A 19,389-nucleotide genomic window follows, 5' to 3' on the forward strand; every position below is an offset into this window, starting at 1 on the left:
GAGTGCTGGGATTAAAGGCGTGCGCCACCATCGCCCGGCCTTCCCATAACAAATCTTTCGACACCTGTCTTCTGTCTCCCAACTCCAGTCTCTTGGACCTGTGCTCTGGACAAGTCCTGTGGTGATGGCTGAGATGTTGCTTACCTCTCTCAAAGCCCTGAACTCCTGATTTCCAGATGGCCTCAGCCAAGCAGCCCCGACACCCAAACTGCCCAATCCTGCTATAACCAAGGCCAATACTACCTTTCCAGACTAACCCTCTGAATTAACTTCTCTGCCATTCCCATCTCGAGGTTCCTTTGAGCAACAGGGCGTCTTCCACCCTGCCTGGCCTCAGTGTCTGGCTGCTGCAGAGCTGCTTTGGTCTTGAGTGCTGTATAATGTTGTGGAATATTTGTTTAACCAGGCAAAGATGTGTTAACGCTTGCTTGCCCTGTATTTGTTTAACTATGTAAAAATGTGTTGCATTTGTGTTAATTAAATAACATTAACCTGGGCTCAGAGGGTGGGATTAGCAACTAGTTGACAGGAAGTAGCAGAGGAGAGAAGGGGGGAGGAAAGGGGGGGAATGCCTGGGGCCAACCAGCCAGGCAACCACCAGTTAGCTGGACCCGGAGTAGGACCTACAGGAAGAAAGAAAGGTAAAAAGCCCTAAGGCGAAACAAAGATGAAAACCAGGTTCATTTAAGTTATGAGAGCTAGTGGGACAAGCATAAGCTAAGGCCAAGCTTTCATAACTAATATTAAGTCTCCGTGTCTTTATTTGGGAGCTGGCTGTGGTCCACGAGAAAGCCTGCTACAGTACAGGACTGGTACCCCTCACTACAGCTACACCGACTGGTCAGATGCTTTGTAAGCAGCTACCTCCTAAACACAGTGAAGGCTTCCCAGCCATCCCCTGCTCCCTTGAACACGGATTCCAAAGGCCAGGAGTAGGGTCTGCCTCTCCTGAGGCCCCATGCCCTACTAGTGTCCCTGACTTTTGGTGCCTCATCCCTGCTCACCCCTGGCCACACCTCTCCCTCAGGTAGTTTCCTGTACTTCCTGGGGCTGGTACTGTGTGCTCTTATGACGCCTGGTCAGTACCTGAGATGCTCCTGAAGGATCATCCTGTCCAGTGTTTTAAGAGTAAATGGAATTGGTCAGCTCCTAGACCAAGCACCAGCTGCCTCAGGATGCACCAAGCAGAGCCAATTCTGGCTTCCTCTCAGCTTTCAGCTTGTTAGAGGATGCTTCCGGAAACCTGCCCTGGCTGTTCTCCACTTTCTCCCATGAACCCCTGCCACTGACTTCGGCTCCAACTGGAGCTACACCAAGAGCAAGGGAAAAGCAGACAATTCCATGGCAAAGGCAAAGACGAAAATCAAACTGTTTATTGCAGAAATATGGTCAAGGTTCCATTTAAGGGGCCCCAGGTGAGGAAGGGCTGGACCTCTTGGCCCAAAGCTGGGCAGGGAAGATAGAGCAACAGAGGACCTCCATCTGGCAAGGTCTCAGAGCTGGGAGAGGATGCTGGAGGCCAGGCTGCAGGTGAGGCCTGTGCCATCCGGCTCCACATTCAGCGCCTTCACTACGCCATTGTCCACCACCATGGAAAACCTGCGGAAAAGAGGCGCAGCTGCAGAGGCCGAGCCAGCCTTTAAGACCCCTCGTGCCAAAGGAAAAAAAAAAAAAAAAATTCCCTCGTGCCAAAGGTGAGGATTTCCACTTTACCTCTTCAGCCGGCGGTTCCCAAAGAGAGACACCAAAGAATCACCTAGTAATAAATCTGTCTCCTAGAAGACAGGCAGAGATGGGTGTCAAGAGCCCCCAAACAGGTCAGAAACTGCTCCCCACATAACACGTCCCTCCAGGACCAACTGCAGGCTGAGGGAAGGGTGGCGCACTCACCTTCCCAAAGGCCCCAGTTGGGTCAGCCAGGAGCCGAACCTGAGGGACAGAGAGTAAATGTCACGAAGAAACCTCCAGTGCCAGTGATGGTTCAGTGAGCAAAGGCGCTTGCTGCCAAGCATGACAACCTGAGTTCATTCCCCAGGACCCCACAAGGCAGGAGGAGAGAACCAAATCTCACAAGTTCTCCTCCAGCCTCCACTTATATACCATGGCATGAGGACCCATCCAACACATAAAGAAAGCAAACGAAAAGTAATAGAAAATAAGGAATCCTACCTGGGTCTGACCCCTCAGACAGAACCTCATAACTCACCTTGCCTTTCGCCTGGTGGGCTCGACCCCACTCTTCTGTCACAAAGACGTCATTAACTGTCAGACATGCCAGCACCTGCACTCCCTTGGCCTTCAGAGCCTCAGCTTGCTCCACAAACCCAGGCAGGTGGGTCTAAGAGGAAACCAAAGGGTCAAAAGACAGCAAAAGAGCAGGCGTTCCGGAGCCTGCTCTTTAGCTCCCAGTCTCTGGTATCTCTCTGATCAGGCTAAGGAACCCAGAGTAAAAGGCCTTTTCCTTTCGCCTTGGCTACGAGGAAGCTTGAACCTAAGGATCTGTGGTCAAAAACATAAAATTCCCATGGGCAAAACTTCTGTCTCATTAGCACAATCTTCCAGTGCTCCCACGAGCAGGATCAGGCAGAGGTGTTAGATTTAACTCGGGTCCTTTTCTCCCATACGCCTGATTCTGGAAAGAAGCCTCACCTTAGAACAGCCAGGGGTGAAGGCCCCAGGAACTCCGAACAGCACACCTTTCTTGCCCTTGAACAGCTCTGCCAGGTTCACCTTCTTCCCAGGCTCCCCCTCAAATACCTCCACGGAGGGGATGGCATCTCCCACCTGCAGACAAGGGCTCCAGGGTAAAAGGGGGTTAAAAAAGGCCTAGGAAACTACATCTAGACAGACACAGATCTTCATGGAGCCGGTGCTGACACCCAGCAGAGAAAGTGCACCTGCCAGTTTCCAGGGGTCCACCCCTGTCCTCGGCATCTCCTGCTTGCCTCACACCTTCCAAGCTTCAAGGAAGCCTGGTTTTTGTTTCAGGCCAGCTAGTGTTGCAATGCTGTGTAAACAAGCTACCCAGGATGGATCAACTCACAGAGAGGAGCACCCAGTCTGGGGTTGAGAAAGCACCTGGCAACAAGGAGGAAGAAAATCCTGTCCACACAATGGAAAGCCAGGGAAGGCGCTCAAGGCAAAGTGTTCAGGACACAGGCTCTCAGGGTAGGCTGAGGTCAGCAGGTCAAGCGCTTGCCACCAAGCCTAACCACCTGAGTTTAGCCCCATAACCACATGGGAGAGAGACAGAACTGACTCCTGAGAGAGCTGTCCTCTCACCTCCACACGCACACGTGTTCCCAAATATACACACTAGACACGCATTAAAGAGTGCTTTTAAAAAAGCAAAGGGCCTTTAATCCCAACACTATGGAGGCAGAGGCACGCAGATCTTTTAAGAGTCTGAGGTCAGTTCCAGGCCAGCCAGGACTACACAGTGAGACTGTTTTTGGTTGTTTTTGTTTTTTTCCTTAAAAAAAAAAGGGGGGGGATAAAGTCCAAGAACAGGAGGGGGTAGGTTCAAGAAGCTTCCAGAATTCCAGAAAGACCAAATAGAAGGCGAAACATTCACAGAGGGGAGACAGCAATGGGAAAAACAGACTCCAGGTATCGGAGACCCCAGCTCTTACAAAACATGCGGCGAAGTGTCATCTAGTACTATCACAAAAGGGCTGGGGCTTTGGAGAGGGTTATAAGGGATTTGAAAAGCGGCAAGGGAGATATTTTAAGAATGGAAAATGACGACAGCATCCAGTTGCTTGAAAATAGGGGGGACTTGTCCCTGAACGTCACACCGTTAATTTAACAGGGAGGCTCAAGTCTCGGGACTGAAGGACAGCGATGGGGTCTTGCAGAATGCATGACAGGAAGAAAGCTTCAAAGGAGGGCAGCCCGAGAACCCGCGTGGAGCCCAAAGAGCCGCGACAGGGTGAACCCAGGAGAGCTAGGACCGGTCACCTTGATCGGGGCCATAGCCACCGCGGCGCTGCTGAAGCTTTGGGCCCCGCTACGCTTCCACCGTGCTGCTTCCCGGCTTGCTCTGCCGGCCTCGCACGTCCAGTTAGCCGCTGCACGGAGCACCGAACAGGCTCTGCCGCCCAGATGGTGTATCCCTGACTGCAACATACCCGCCCAGTTGTCGCAGCCCCCCGCCCGTCGCTAGGTCTGCCCACTGGAGGAGGGTGCCGAGTCCGCTCCGCCCACGCCAGCTCGTCACATCTATCACGCGGAGTTATAGGGGCTGAGCAGTGACGCATTATGACGCGCGGGGCATGCAGGGGTCGCGCTCCTTGTTTGCATGCAGAAAGAGGTGACCAGTTTACCGATGCAAGTTCCTGACCTTGAACCGCAAACAGGGGTCGAGGTACAATCTGGCTAAGCCTCAAATGTGCTTGTTTTATACTCCTCGAGAGCCGCGCACGGCACCTGTTTTGCAAGTGATTTGCATTGTACGTGCCATTCACAGCAAGCAAGTCTCCCTGAGAAGCGCTTCCGGTATCAGGACTTGATCCAACTCAAGTCTTTCCTATCCCTTTGCAGCTGCAAAACCCCAGAAATTCCAGCAAGTTCACCACTTCCGGTCCGGCGGGTTGTTCAACGGCTTCAACAGCGGAAGTGGCATAAGGAGAAGTGAGGACTCCTTCCGGTTCCGGCCTCGCGAACTCCAGTGTGGCAACATGAAACTGCTCACCCACAATCTTCTGAGCTCGCATGTGCGGGGCGTGGGCACGCGTGGCTTCCCGCTGCGTCTGCAGGTACTTGCATAAGTCTGTCGCCCTTGTAGCTCAGGGTAGAGACGCCGGGCTAAACCTTTCCTCCCCGCAGGCCACCGAGGTCCGCATCAACCCCGTGGAGTTCAACCCCGACTTCGTTGCGCGGATGATCCCTAAAGTGGAGTGGGCGGCGCTTGTGCAGGCGGCAAACACCGTGAGGATCCCGCCCCTAATGACAACCCTGGAGCGGGTCGGGCTCTCAGGGGCCCTGACCCCAGCCAGGGCAGAGTGGAGTTTGTATGCCCGGTGATCACGTGAGCCTCTCTTCCACAGTTAAACCTGACCGAAGTACCCAAAGAGCCGACTGAAGGTTATGAACAAGACGAGACGTTTTTGAGGAAGATGCACCACGTGTTGCTTGAGGTGAGAGTCCTGTCACCTGCCTAGCTGTCCTATACGGAGGCTCCCGGTACTCAGCTTTGTCCTGCTCTCCCACAGGTTGATGTGCTAGAGGGCACCCTGCAATGCCCAGAATCTGGCCGTCTTTTCCCCATCAGCCGCGGGATCCCCAATATGCTGCTGAATGACGAGGAGACTGAGACGTAAACTTGTTAGCCACCACTTTGCATGTTGTGATGTGTGTGTCAGTTGTATAGCCTGTTAAATAGGTGTGTGACCCCGATCTCCCCCCAGTGACTCAACAAACACCATGTACTTGAGCTCCATAGTATATTTTTTTCTCATTAAAGGTTCAAAACCAAAAGCGGTTTCTCTTTGCAGCAAATATACATTAAAATAGAGTCTCTGTACAGCCAAGGGCTCTGGGCCCTGGCTTGCCCCATGGCCCTGCGCCTCCCTGGCCAAACCCAAAAATAAATATAGTGTTATTGCTCTGCAGGGCATAGAGGCAGTGCTGTCCCCCACCCCTCGAGGTGGGAGCTGATGGGGGGGGGCCCTGGTCACCCCAGGGGTCCAGGGGCTGGAGCCTGCTTGGAGTTATTGCTTCAAGGGGGGGCACTAATGCCCAATGCAAATGAGGAGAGGAGCGAAGGGGACAGGGGCCTTTGCTTTCCAAGCCCCCCTCTGCTCTGGAGAGGGGTTCGGACTAAGCAGCAGCAAAAGCATCGCCCACTGGGAGACTGTGGCCTCCATCCCCTTCCCTCCCTGAGATCAGTTTCTGCCTCCCACACATCCCCTGCAGCCCCCTATGGCTTCCGCAAGGCCCCCTACACTCTTGGGGGCACATTATGGCTTGCAAGGGGCAGCACTGTGCCCACACCTGGGCATTCACTTTCCTGGCTTCTGACACCCCCCAGAGGGGGGAGGGGAGGGCATGAAGCCTGCTCCCAGGGGCGGATGGCATTGCCCTGGCCCTGCCAGCAGGCTGTGGCACTGCCCAGACTCCAGCTTTGCCCCCTTGGGGCTAACACCCCATGCTGGGCAGATCCTGCCAGTCACCCCACCCTGTCCCACCCCTTGCCTCAGTCCATCATGGCCTCAAGCATTTCCAAAAACAGCTTGTGCATGGGCACTTTGCCCTCCAGCTTCACCCCATAGAAATGGGCCAGGACTTTGCCTGCTGTCTGGCGGAGCAGTGGCAGCGTGAGCAGCAGCCTGCCTGCCCGCCTCCGCTCAGCACCCCCTCCAGGGCCAGCCCGGCCAGCTTCATACTCCAGCAGGGCCTCGTGCAGGGCTTCCCGCAGCTGCTCCACAGCCTCAGCGTCTTCAATATGCACAGAGTCTGAGGAGACAGAAGAACCACTGGTTGAGGTAACTGTGGAAAGGGCAGGATTCACTTGTCTGGGCACTGCTGGACGGGGCACAATCCACTCACTGCTCTGCCTGTGAGCCAGGGCCCACCCTTTCTCACCTGTGGCCACCTCTTGTCCTCCACACCTTCCCCTCCACTACTTCCTTGACAGCACAGCACTAGGGCTCAGAATCCTGTGTACAATTCAGGACCTTGGCTTACTTGGTGATTTTCAGTAATTAAGCCTCAATTGTCCTTATCTATAAAAAGGAACTGTGCCACCACCATTGACAATTTGAGGGCTTTATGGGGGATGGACCTGTGTGTGCATTCCCTAGATACTCACCAGAATTGGCAAGGGCCAGAGCCTTCAACAGTACATACTCCTCCCGCTCCAGCCGCAGGGCTTGCAGTCGCCGTACCAGCTGCAGCAGGGCTGCCCCCAGATCCCCCAGACCAGCTGCCCGGGCCCCCTCTTCATCCAGGACCAGGTCCTCAGCAAATGCCAGCTCATCCTGCAGTGGTAGTGAGCGCTGGGCCACACCTAGCACCAGCACCTCCATCCACACACTCTGGAGTACTGACATCTGGTCAGACAGTGACAGCGAGGAGAAGCCTGGAGGGCGGCGGAAAGAGGACCAGTCAAGAATGTAGCAGTAAGAAGTGGCCTACCTGCTCAGAGATGCCCTGACCACCAAGCCCTTTACCTGGGATGCTCTTGGCCCAGCTGATGGTGACCACTATCTCTCGATCAAAAAGGTCGCAGAGTGTGGCCACGGCAGGGAGGTGTCCGTCAGGGCTGGCTGGATCAGGCATGGCATACAGCTTCTCAGGCTCAACCACCAGCAGATGAGACACCAGAGCATTCACTGGGGCTACAGCGACAGATGCAGGACTAGAGTCATGAACAAAGATCTAGCGGATCTCTGCAGTCCCTCAGAGCCAAGCATCTCCCAGACATTCCTCTCCCGCCTTGCTTGCTTGAGAGCACTGGTAAACCTGAAAACACAGCTCACTTCCCCAGAGAAAGGTGAGCCCTTTTCCCGGGGCTTGGGTATAGCTTGCATACAGCCCTAGTCTAACATTTAGTAGGTCCTGGTTCCCCTAACAACTTTAAAAAAAAGAAACCATGTGCTGATTTGTTTTTTGTCAACTAGAGAGAGAGAGAGAGAGAGAGAGAGAGAGAGAGAGAGAGAGATCCTATCTGGGAAGAGAGAATCTTAATTGAGATAATGCCTGTTTCAGCTCCTGCCTTGAGTCCCTACCCTGATTTCCCCCAGTGATGGAGTGTGGCCCCAGAGTTGTAAGATAAAATAAACCCTTTCCTCCCCAAGTTGTTTTTGGTGTTTTGTCACTGCAATAGAAACCTTCCTACTTGGGCATCTGACCTGTGAAGTAGTTTATTGTCCTTGAATGTAGCCACCTATGATCCCAAATTCCCAATCCTGGTTTGCCTCCTGAGTGCTGGGCTTAAAGTCTTGCGGTGCTAAGGACCAAACCCAGGGCTTCAAGCATGCTAGACAAGCACTCTACTGATATTTTCTTTCTTTTTTAATATTTATTTATTTATTAAGTATACAATATTCTGTCTGCATATATGCCTGCAGGCCAGAAGAGGGCACCAGATCTCATTACAGATGGTTGTGAGCCACCATGTGGTTGCTGGGAATTGAACTCAGGACCTTTGGAAGAGCAGGCAATGCTCTTAACCACTGAGCCATCTCGCCAGCCCTCTACTGATATTTTCATAATTATTTTTTGGGAAGAAATGAGAGAAGGTAAGACCAGGGTCCTAGGGCATGTAAAGAAATCAAACAGACGTCTCCAGTGGCTGTCCCCTGCCCAACACTTAGGAACCCAGGCTCTCACCTGTCTTCCGGGGGCCTCCAGCTACTGCCAGAGGACCGGCAGGGAAGGGGCCTGGAAAGGGCAACGGGTCCACCTCTGGCCGCCGCTTGTACTTCTGTCGCCCACCTCGGACGCGGTCCAGACGTACGCCTTGAATTGTAAGACCAGACTGTGTCCTAAAACAGCTGCCCCACAGAGCCCTACTCCTCTCACCTCCTCCCCAGGCTTCCACCCAACCCACAGGACCACCCCCGTCTCACCCAGGCACTGCCCAACGCTCACCCTCCTTGAGCATGCCCACCCGCAGGCACTTGGTGAAGCGGCAAGCCTGACAGGCCTTGCGTCTCCGCTTGGTGATCTCACACTCATTGGAGGCCGGACAGCTGTACTCGATGCTCCCTGCCAGGAAGAGGCAGGGCTCCAGTGGCAGCCTCCCAGAGCCCAGAGGGGGCCCCCGATGACAGGAGAGCCCTGACTCACCCCGAGCAAGCACCAGTCTGGGGGTATGGGGAGGAAAGGGAGAGCAGGATGCCATGAGCAGGGCAGGGAGGGGACAGCCACTGCACTGGGGGAACCCTGCTTGGATGAGGCCAGGCCCTGGAAGTCAAGCTGCATATTCGCCCTAAAACCATACTGCTGGCCTACACTGTCCTCATCTGCTGTCCAGGGCCACAGCAACCTCCCAGATAAATCCAAGGCTCCACTGAATCCTCGCCTCCCTTGCCTCAAGCATTGCTTTCTACTCCTAGAAATCCTCCAGTGCTATCTTCCTCTCTGCTAGGACAGGCTCTCCTGGTCCTCCTACCCACTGGCGGCTCTACGGTTTCTGTATAGTGAACTGATCAGCCCGTGAGGCTGTCCTACCTCATTCTCCCTATCTCCCAGACTTTCAGCTTGAACAGCATTGTGCTCTAGACATACAGCAGCCCCAGGACACCCCAAGCTCTCCAATCCCCTACCTCTCCTGCCAAGTCTGCAACCACCTTCCATTGCTCCAGAAACCTAAGTAGCATCTTCCCTTCTCTCAACCACAACCCAAGCCACTGGCAGTGTGGGAGTGTCACCTTCTCACCCACCAGAACCCAGCTCTGCCGACAGCCTCCATCTTGTCCGTCACTGTTGTGGCTCACTGGCCTCCTGCTGTCTGTTCTCCACATAGCAGCCTGAGGGATCCTGCCCCTGTCCTCCATCAAATGCCCCAGTCGGTTCTCTTAAGTATAAGCCCAGGTGAAGCAGTGTCCTACAGGTTCTCACAGCCAAGCTCCATCACTAATAATCCTGTTCTGCACTGCACGCTCCGCAGACAGAGCCAGCCTCGGGGCATTCTGTTCCTTGCCTGGGGCTCTAGTCCTGGCAACCATGCATGCTCCCTTACCTCCTATCACCTTGGAGGTGCCTTTCCTGAGCAACCCAAGACAAATCCCTACATTTGCCTGCAGAAACTCTCAGGTATTATCATCTGATACAGAACACATGTGTTCAGTTATCCTATGGCTTTCAGCTCTTGTTTTTTTTTTTAATTATTTATTTATTTATTATGTATACAATATTCTGTCTGTGTGTATGCCTGCAGGCCAGAAGAGGGCACCAGACCTCATTACAGATGGTTGTGAGCCACCAAGTGGTTGCTGGGAATTGAACTCAGGACCTTTGGAAGAGCAGGCAATGCTCTTACCCTCTGAGCCATCTCTCCAGCCCCCTTGTTTTGGTTTTTTGAGATGGTTTCAAACCATGGTCCAGCCTAATCTTGAACTTGCAACAATCCTCCTGCCTCAGTCTCATGGGCATAAGCCACACCATACCTGGTTGATTTGGTTTTAGTTTTTGAGATTTGTGTGTGGTTGCATGTAAGGTGTCTCCATCAATGGTTCTCAACTTTTTTTGATTCTGAGACAGGGTCTCACTGTGCAGTCCTTGTTGGCCTTAAATTCACTATATAAACAAGGCAGGCCTCAAACTCTGCCTCCTGAGCACTGGGATGAAGCTGGGCCTAATATGACTGACTTCTCCACCATATATATGTTTTTTTCAAGACAGGGTTTCTGTGTCTAACAGCCCTAGCTGTCCTGGAATTAGTTCTGTAAACCAGGCTGACCTCAAACTCAGAGATCCAGCTGCCTCTGCATACTGAGTGCTGGGATTAAAGGCCTGCGTCACCACTTCCTGGCTTCACCTTATATTTTGAAACAAGGTCTCTCATTGAACCTGGAGTTCACCAACTCAACAACAGTATCCCAAATCCTCCTGCCACTGTCTCTCAACATCTGACTTTTATGTGAATACCAAGCATCTAACTCAGATACTCTTGCTTGGGCAGAAACACATGACCAATGTGCCATCTCCTCAGCTCCCACTTTTGAACTTTTTTGAACAAAGTCAGATGTAGCCCAATCTGGCCTCTTAACTATGAAGTGGAGGATAACTTTGAACCATGATCCTACTGCCTCCTCTTCTAAATGCTAAAATCACAGGAATGTGCCACCACACCAGGGAAGAAGACACCGGCTTGCTCTATAGCCCAAATGTACTCCATATGTAGCCCAGGTTTGCCTGGAACTCACAATCCTCTTAACTCAGCCTCCTGAATGCTGGGATTAGACAAATGCCAGTGTGAAAGCCTTAACCTATATGTTCACTCTTGTCCCATCTACTGTCAGCCCGTTTCCCAGGGCTAGTCACAAGACCTGACGTGTAGTGGGTACCAGTGGCCCCTCAGCCTCACAGCTGTCCAACGAACAAATCACAAATCACACAAGCAGCCAGCAGGCCTTCCATGCTTCTCTCCTCCTCCACCCAGCAGGGCTGCTATACTCAGTTCAAGCAAGACACCTCCTCGGGGAAGCCCTTGGCCCTGCTCCTTGTTCCAGCACACGCTACAAAACAAAGAGGACAGTTCTGACATCAGGTTCCCCTGGCCATCCTGGAACACAGGACAGTCTGAGTGCTGCACACACGCCTGTATCCCAACACTTTGCAGGCAAAAGGTAGAGAATCTCTAGATGGAAGCCATCCTGGGCTACACAGCAAAACCCTGCTTAAAAACGAGAACTAAGCAAGGGATGTGGGGACTTATCATTGTGGTTTATTTATATGCTTATTTTGAGACTGGGACTCTCTCTATAGGTCTGGCTGCCCTGGAACTCAGCTATATAGATCAGGCCAGCCTGATCCACCCTTTTCTTTTTCTTTTTAGCTCTGGCTGTCCTGGAACTCCCTCTATAGACCAGGCTGGCCTTGAACTTAGAGATCCGCCTGCCTCTGCCTCCCAAGGGCTAGGATTAAAGGCGTGCGCCACCACTGTGCGACTCTACATTGTATTTCTTATTTCTAAAATTTGTGAGCCTTCAGTTTTCCTGACTGCGAAGTTAGCATGATTAAAAACAACATATACTTGAGGCTGGAGTGTAGCTCACTGGGGCAGTGCATGCTCAGCATTCACAAGGCCCTGAATTCTCTTACTAGCAACCTCTCTCACCGCATCCCCCCAAAATCATACTGCAAGAGGAAGGCTGGAAAAAAAAAATGAATGGAGCTGGGTATGATGGCACAGGCCTTTAATCCCAGCAATCAAAAGGCAGAGGCAGGCAGATCTCTTTGAGTCCCAGGCCAGCCTGGTTTACAGAGTGAGTTCCTGTATGGACAGCAAAAGCAATACAGTGAGAACCTATCTCCATTTAAAAAAAAAAAAAAGAAAGAAAAAGAGAATGAATGAAGGTAATTACAGCAGTTAGGTCTGGCCCACAGTATAGGGAGGCATATGTCAGGCAGCTGGCTCTGACCAGCAAGGAGCAGTTTTAGGCCAGTGCACTTCAACCAAGTCAAGACTCATTGGAAGCAGGCATGTAGCACATTAATTCCTTCAGTCACAATATTCTGGAGGCAGAGGCAGGCAGATCTCTGTAAATGTAAGACTGTCCTGATCGATGGGGTGAGCGGCAGGCCAGCCAGGATTGCACAATGAGACTCTGTCTTAAAACAACAACAAAGCTCCACAACACACCTCACTGGAATGTCACTATCAGTGGTCCGAAGTCCAGTTACCAGTGCTCAGCTATGGGCCTGCACCAACACCAGGGCTGTCATTTTCTACTGGAGAGATCTGAGCAGCCACAAAGCCTTCCCTGTGCTTCGGCTCTTAACCCTGACCATTTCTCATGGGGTTGCACAAGGGGCTGAGATCCTGAAAGTAAAAGGGGACAGTACCTATCACAGGATAAGCACTCAAGAAAAAGTGTTCAAAAACCATTTAAGGGGTGGCAAGATGACTCAGTAGGTATGGGTACTTGATGCCAAACCTGATGACCTGAATTCAATGCCCAGGTCCTAGATGGCAGAAGTCAAGAACTGACTCTCACAAGTTATCCTCTGACCTCTACACATATACAGTGGCTATAAGTGCATACACGCGCGCACACACAAAATAAATACATACTGGGGCTGAAGAGATGGCTCAACGGTTAAGAGCACTGGTGCTCTTCCAGAGGACCCAGGTTCAATTCCCAGCACCCACATGGCAGCTCACAACTGCCTGTAGCTTCAGCTCCCTGGAAGCTGACACCTTTACACCAATGCACATAAAATAAAAACCAATTATTTAAATAAATAAATAACTACTAAGAATTTTTAAAAAATTACTTGCAGTGGAGTTTGCCTATAATGACAGCACTCCTGGGAGGCTGAGGCAAAAGGATGGAGAGTTCTAGGCCAGCCTGGAACAGTAAGTTCTAGGCCAACTACATAAAAAGATAATGCCTCAATGTTTTTGTTTTTTAAGACTGGGTTTCTCTGTGTAACGTACTGGCTGTCTGGAACTCACTTTGTAAACCAGGCTGGCCTCGAACTCACAGAGATCTGCCTGCCTCTGCCTCCCGAGTGCTGGGATTAAAGGCGTGTGCCACCACCGCCTGGCATCAGTTACCCTTAAAAGAAGGAATTCTGGGATGTCATGGAGATAAGTAGGCAACTACTAGAGGCAAAAAGAAAGCCAGGAGCACACCTTTAATCCCAGCACAGGGCTGATGGCTGTTCAAGGCCAGCCTAGTTGGGGACAGCCAGGGTTGTCAGAGAATCTGATTGGGGTTGGGGGCAGGAGCAAAAATTCTATGGCAGGTAGACACCTGCATCCTGGCTTATGCCCATTCCAATCCAATGACTTATGCTAGTGGCTTTTCTTTCTTTTTTCTTTTCACATAGTCCTAGTTGGCCTTCAACTTATTATATAGTTAATGATGACCTTGAATTTCTGATTCTCCTAGTTCCACCTCCAAAGTTCTGAGATTCTAGGTATGCAACACCACACCTGGTTATACAGTGCAGGACAGAACCTGGAGCCTCCAACAAGCTAAGGCGGGCTGCTCTACTAACTTAGCCATGTCCTCAGCCAACACACCTCTTAAAAAAACACAAACAAAAACAACTTCCCTGGGAAGTACAAGGAAATTCAAACTCTAGACTGCCAACCCCGAGACACTCAGGGCCTCCTGCATGCATCTCTATACCAGCACTGTTGGAAGATTCCAGGCCCAAAGGCTATTGGGCAAAGGACACAGAAAGAGGATGAGGGGTAGGGGCTCACCCTGGATGGTCCTCTTGAAGAAGGCTTTGCAGGCCTCACACGATGCCACACCATAGTGGTAGCCGGAGGCCACATCCCCACAGACCAGGCAGAGGCGTTTGGGCAGAGAGCTGAGCACTAGCTTCCCACTGCCCTGCTCACCAGACCCTGCACCCTCCCCGTCCTCCTCCTCCTTGTGCCCTGGAAGGCAGCGGGTTGGAGCTGGTCCCGGGGCCAGGGTCACAGGGGGTTCAGTCTCAGTCTCTGAGGAACCCTTTGGACTGTCAGGGCTGGCTGGCTCTGCCTTGATGTAGAGAGGCTCGATGCCCACCACCTGGCTGGACATGATGCTGGTCACCTGCAGGGAAAGACCATCAGGGTCACAGAGAGGCACTCTGCCACATGGGTTGGGCAACACTGGGCCTAGGCCAAGCTTCCAGGCTCAGCCAAGGAGAGGGAGGAGGCAGAGTCCAAGGAAGGGCTGCCCATGAAGAGGGCCCCCAGCTGTCACCATGGGAACAGAGTCTCCAGAGCCTCTGGGGCCAGTTAACTGACAGCAGGTCCTCCTCTTGGGAACCAGGGAGAGGCTTGGCAAGTTTAACTCCCACCCAAGCCAGGAAGCAGGCTAATCTCAACCTGCAGGCAACTCTCAACCCCCAAACGTAAGACCTCTCCCGAGTTTTCTCCAGATACTGGGAGGGTTCCATTTAGGCACTGAGTATTCAAGAGCACACTTAGGAACACGGCGGAGGGGAGGGGTGTTTAGCCACTCTCTCAGGAGTTTCCACCTGTCCACACATGCTCACAGTCTCCTGAGGATCTTCACACTCACACATGGCCTTTAACCAGTCCCAGTTCTCGCACACTCCCAGTAAAAGGGCACACTCAATAAGCAAGCTCACACTCAAGTCTTATGATCACACTCTCTCTCCAGACTCTTGTAAGAGAACCTCTCACCTCTGACACGCCACCCCCTCTTGCCTTAGCAAGCCCAGTCCAGCCACGCCGTGTAGGGCGCGGCTCCACCTCTTTTGCACCCCAGGCCTGCACGGTTCATTCTTACACTCCAGCTGCCGCAGAGCCCACTACCTCCTGCGACCTCCTGGGGCGCCCCCCGACCCCGGCGCCCCAACCTGCGCACACCTATGGGAAGTTGCCTGAAGTTACTTGTGTCCCCCCTCCCCCACTACCCGCGGGGGACTTCTATCAGGTTATCAGGAAGTAAGAAGAGGCGACGAGGAAGAAGTTCTCCCCCGCGCTGCGATGACCTATGACCCAGAGAGGAAGGTGGCCCAAAGCCCCTGCAAGCGCCCCCACGTGGCCTCTAGGGCCCCTTTCAACCCTAGTCCACCCCGAGGGTTCCTGCAAAGCTCAAGGGTCGAGCTCAACGCTGCCCGGAGGCTCTCTCCGAGGCCCAAGAATAACCCGGGGCCAAGACCCGTCCTGATCCGCCAGCAGCACCGGCGCGACCCCGCCTGCAACCCGCCCCCCGCCCGCGCTCGCACATGGCCCCCGCCGCGCCCGCCCACCCCCGCGGCCGCGCTCCCCTCCGCCCCCGGACCTGGGGCTCCGACAGGGCTGGTGGGCAGGCATGGGGGCCGAGAGGCCCGGAACGCCGGGATGAGCAGGGGCCGCCTCCTCCGGCCGCGCCGCCCTGCCGCGCAGCGTCCCCCTCACTCGGCGGCGCCGCTGACTGCTTGTAGGACACAAAAGGACATCGCGGCCGCTTCCTACTCTGCTTCCTCCAGCTGACAGCGGAGGCGGGGTCGGCCCTGCGCATGCAAATCAGGGGGCCGGGCCAGGTGCTTTATGCTAATCATCCAAAGGGAGCGGGCGGTGCCTGCGTATCCGGAGGCCAGTGGGCGGGCTTTAGCGTACGCGTACGCGTGCGTGGCCGCCCCGGGGGCGGGGCCGGAGCCTAGGCAGGAGCAAGGACTCGGAGCGCCTTTGCGTCATGAAGGTAGGCGGTACTCCACCTTACAGGAGTGGACTCTTTGGACTCTGTACTGGCAGTGAACGTGTATGTAAATGAGGGGGCGGGGATGCAACCTGCATATGCATAAGGATGAGGGGTGGGGCCTAACGGGGGCACTGCTTCCCCCCCCCCCAAATGTTGATGGGACACTTGACACGAACTTGGTAGATCAGTACACCAGTGGACCCTCAGGTAGGAGAAGCAGACCTAAATAAAATATGCAAGTATCCCTGGTTTGTGAGCTCCTGGAAGGTAGTACTGGTGAAAGGCGGGCGGAGAAAACTCAAGGTCACTGCGGTGACCGAATGAAGGTCACGGGAAAAGGCGGGGCCACGTGCGTCCGCCTCACGCAAGCAGCCACGCACTGACTGGGGAACCATGCATAAACTGTTTAATTTCTCTAGAGCTCAAATTCCATGCCGACGGGGTCGAGCTTGGGTCCGAGGAACGGGACAGGGCACGGAGCTGACATCTGGTCGGCCACTTGAGCTGGAGGTTCACACAGGCATACAGTACAGCCTCTTGTTCCGGCGCTTCTTGAGTCCCTCGATGTATCCCTGCAGCTCTTTAGTCAGGTAGTGACCCCTGCCAATCGTGCTCTTGTAGGCTAGGAAGAAGGCAGAGCTGAGGGGAGGGCCATGAGCAACCGCAAAGCTTTCCCCGGTAGGCACCACCAGTGCGATTCAAGGAACCGCAGGTGACTTGAGGTGGCAATTAATGCTGGATTTGGATCTGTGTTAGTTTGGGGGTTTGGATCTCCAAGTACAAAGTGTTATGGTGAAGAAGATGCTGCAAGGCTAAACGGAGGCAGTGAGAGCCGGTAGCTGCACAGCCTCCTCCAGGGTCACCCACTCTAACTAACGATCTGGCCCCTTTTCCCTCTGAATGCTTATCTATCGTGAACAGAAGGTCACCCAGATAATCCAAATACTCCTGATGTGTCACAGCTCCCTCCCCTTGGAGTAAAGCAGAACTCCACAAAGGCTGTCTGTCATTCCACTGGACAAATGGAGGGAACCATTGAGTCTACCTGTGCCTAGTCTCTCGACTTTTAATTTGGGAGGATCTCTTGGAATATTTGTGAGTGCTAAGGGGATCTGACAAGACATACACATCCTGAAACTCCAGTCCTGAAGCCCCAAGCCCTGCCAAAGCCACCAGGATGTGTTGTGGAAGCTGGGGTGGGGGTGCTCACTATTGAGGGCTTTGCTGAGAATGTCCAGAACTTCATTCTCCATGAGTTCCATCAGGGGCAGGGGCAGCTGGAAAAGCAACGAGAGGCTCAAACAACCAAGGAACCCCAGTTCTGTGTGGATCTGAAATGCTCCACCACGTGACCTCCCCAAGCCTGCCTGCCTGCCTGCCCGCCCCACTTTCCTGAAACCTGCCCCACCCTGCCACTACTGCAAGCCTCAACCTGTCCTCCTCCTACCCACTACCCACCCCCAGCAGTCTCCCCAGGCCCCTCCAACCCTGTTCTGCTGCTCTGTCCAGTAGGCTTGATGCGGCATTTGCTTTGACTGGCTGGCTGATGACTCTGAAGAACACTTTACTGGAGAAATTAAAAGAGAAACCAGTCATCTTCAGGCTCCAGGATCTGTCCTAGAGCAGAGTTGCAGGCACATGGAGGGAGTGGGGTTCAGAGATTAGTTCCACATACTACCTTCATTGAAGACTGTATGGGATATAGGTTACAGCCCTAGGCTTTAGAGTCCTACCCGACTGGGGTCCAGAACTATCTGAAGACTCTTTTTGATCCATCACTTGTAAATGGGGATTGCCTTTATGAGAATAGTGCATGCTGTGTGTGTTGTTGGGAACAGAACCCAGGACCTTGTATAAGCTATGAAAGAACTCTACCAGTAAGCTGCATTCCCCGGCCCAGAATAGCCTCGTATGGCAGTTGTGATGTGTAAAGTTCACAGTACCAGAAGTTCTGTGCCTGACATATAACAATTCTCAGTATATGTTAGTTGCTGTGTTGCTATCAAACACGTTTGTTTAGACAGTATCTCCCTATATGAACCTAGCTGTCCTGGAACTCAATATCTAGACCAGACTGGCTTGGAACTCACAGATATCCACACAGATCTGCCTCCTGAATATTGGGATCAAGGGTGTGCGCTTCCACACTTGGATTTGTTATCAGTGCTAATTCCCTGAAGAAGTTGGAAATGGAAGGGCCAGAGGATGGACACACGTGAGTCTCAAAGAGTACTTGCATATTGTGGATATCCTTAATTGTTTTTTAACTAAGTCAGACATGGTAGTGTGTAATCCCAACACTCAGGAAGATACCAGGAATCCTAGGTCATCTTGGGCTACTTAATGAAACTCTCATTCCAAAAAGAAATACAGAATAAAAATAAAGTAGCCGTTGACTAAAAGAGAGGCTTCAAAACAGTGAGATCCTAGCCAGGGAATAAAATTTATCTTCTCAGCTGGCACAGTGATGAAGTTAGATCCACAGGTGAGAGAGGGCTCGGAATGTAGTTCAGGGGTAGAGAACTTTCCTAGCCTGCATGATGCCCTTGGTTTGACCCCCAGCACACCACCTTACAGGCGAGAAACCCACCAGGTCCTTACTGTCCTGACTGCCTGCGCCTTCTTCTGCGTTTCCCGGTTCTGAGTAGTAGGACGCCTTCCCGGTAGGGGGCGCTCAAAGAATGTCTGAGTTAAAACGTGAAAGATTCGCACCCACACTCCCCTCGCAGGAAATCCTAGAAACTTGGGATCCTATGAGCTTACCCCCATTTCCCAGGAAGGAAAATTGAGGCCCTGGCTAGCCCACCCCTATGCACACCCTTCGCGCCTTGGCGAGGCCACACTGACCGAGGGAGGTCGCAGATTCGTCGTGCTCCTCCTCTACCGCGAGATCGCGCTCCAAGGATCTGCCACGGCGCAGCTCTAGCTCCAAACGCGCTTGCTGCTGGATCTCTTCTGGCTTGAGATGGAGGTTTTCCAAAATAGAAATGGTCTGGCTGTACCTGCGAGACTTCCCTATAGTTCTGCCCTCCTCGTCGAAGTCCTCGCAGACGTCGGCCACCGACACGTTCCCTGTGGACATCGTGGCCGTGGTCCATAGATCACGAACATCTCCGTGAAGGCTCGATCTGCGGTGATGGTGTACGTGTTTGGGCACAGCCTGTGGGTCACACACACAAAAAGGAAGCCAAGGGACTCAGGGAACTGGAAAGGGCAGGGAGAATGGACTGGAGAGGGTACTCCGTGGGCACTTAGCAGCGCCCAGGCAGAATGATAAGTTACTCTAGAAGCCTGAATGAATCAAAAAATGAGTCTAGGCTCGGGGGACTCAGGCTGACTTCTTACTTTGGACAGGTTTTCCTCCATCGTTTCTCACCAACGGACCAGTCGCCAAGGACTCAGTCGAGACGAGGGTCACGCTCCAAGAAGTGGGAGGGGGACAGAGTCTCTTCCCGGATGCGATAATGGTCTCGCGGGAGGAGACTTCAAACTGCAGATGTCATCAAGATTCTAAATTGCTCCCACCCCCAATATCGATGCCAAGGCTGGCAGTGCTCAAGCC

The 19,389-nt window shown here is 53.0% G+C and overlaps 4 protein-coding genes across 6 annotated transcripts; 1 reads left to right on the top strand and 3 right to left on the bottom strand.

Moving 5' to 3' along the window:
• Positions 1-1,351: 1,351 nt before the first annotated feature.
• Prdx5 (peroxiredoxin 5) lies at positions 1,352-4,198 on the bottom strand. Its single transcript, XM_005351830.3, has 6 exons — positions 3,961-4,198; positions 2,650-2,784; positions 2,207-2,338; positions 1,891-1,929; positions 1,714-1,775; positions 1,352-1,599 (listed from the first exon to the last, which is right to left on the bottom strand). The coding sequence occupies exons 1-6, from the start codon at positions 4,126-4,128 to the stop codon at positions 1,494-1,496; spliced, it is 642 nt and encodes a 213-aa protein (XP_005351887.1). The 5' UTR covers positions 4,129-4,198; the 3' UTR covers positions 1,352-1,493.
• Positions 4,199-4,251: 53 nt separating this feature from the next.
• Trmt112 (tRNA methyltransferase subunit 11-2) lies at positions 4,252-5,472 on the top strand. 2 transcript variants are annotated; one of them, XM_005351834.3, is made up of 5 exons: positions 4,252-4,366; positions 4,543-4,757; positions 4,828-4,929; positions 5,049-5,138; positions 5,214-5,472. In XM_005351834.3, exons 2-5 carry the CDS (start codon positions 4,680-4,682, stop codon positions 5,319-5,321), a joined length of 378 nt encoding a protein of 125 aa, XP_005351891.1. In that variant the 5' UTR covers positions 4,252-4,366; positions 4,543-4,679; the 3' UTR covers positions 5,322-5,472. The 2 variants fall into 2 exon arrangements, with proteins under 2 accessions (XP_005351891.1, XP_005351890.1); XM_005351833.3 differs by having other exon boundaries at positions 4,280-4,451.
• Positions 5,431-15,663, bottom strand: Esrra (estrogen related receptor alpha). Its single transcript, XM_005351831.2, has 7 exons — positions 15,429-15,663; positions 13,889-14,225; positions 8,596-8,712; positions 8,335-8,463; positions 7,173-7,340; positions 6,812-7,081; positions 5,431-6,456 (listed from the first exon to the last, which is right to left on the bottom strand). Exons 1-7 carry the CDS (start codon positions 15,645-15,647, stop codon positions 6,197-6,199), a joined length of 1,500 nt encoding a protein of 499 aa, XP_005351888.2. The 5' UTR covers positions 15,648-15,663; the 3' UTR covers positions 5,431-6,196.
• Positions 15,664-16,006: 343 nt separating this feature from the next.
• Catsperz (catsper channel auxiliary subunit zeta) lies at positions 16,007-19,254 on the bottom strand. 2 transcript variants are annotated; one of them, XM_005351836.3, is made up of 5 exons: positions 19,173-19,254; positions 18,675-18,987; positions 17,315-17,394; positions 17,038-17,104; positions 16,217-16,449 (listed from the first exon to the last, which is right to left on the bottom strand). In XM_005351836.3, exons 1-5 carry the CDS (start codon positions 19,191-19,193, stop codon positions 16,340-16,342), a joined length of 591 nt encoding a protein of 196 aa, XP_005351893.1. In that variant the 5' UTR covers positions 19,194-19,254; the 3' UTR covers positions 16,217-16,339. The 2 variants fall into 2 exon arrangements, with proteins under 2 accessions (XP_026637359.1, XP_005351893.1); XM_026781558.1 differs by having other exon boundaries at positions 16,007-17,104.
• Positions 19,255-19,389: the final 135 nt, after the last annotated feature.

This window comes from Microtus ochrogaster, chromosome 8, assembly GCF_000317375.1.
Source record: "Microtus ochrogaster isolate Prairie Vole_2 chromosome 8, MicOch1.0, whole genome shotgun sequence".
Lineage (NCBI taxonomy): Eukaryota > Metazoa > Chordata > Mammalia > Rodentia > Cricetidae > Microtus > Microtus ochrogaster.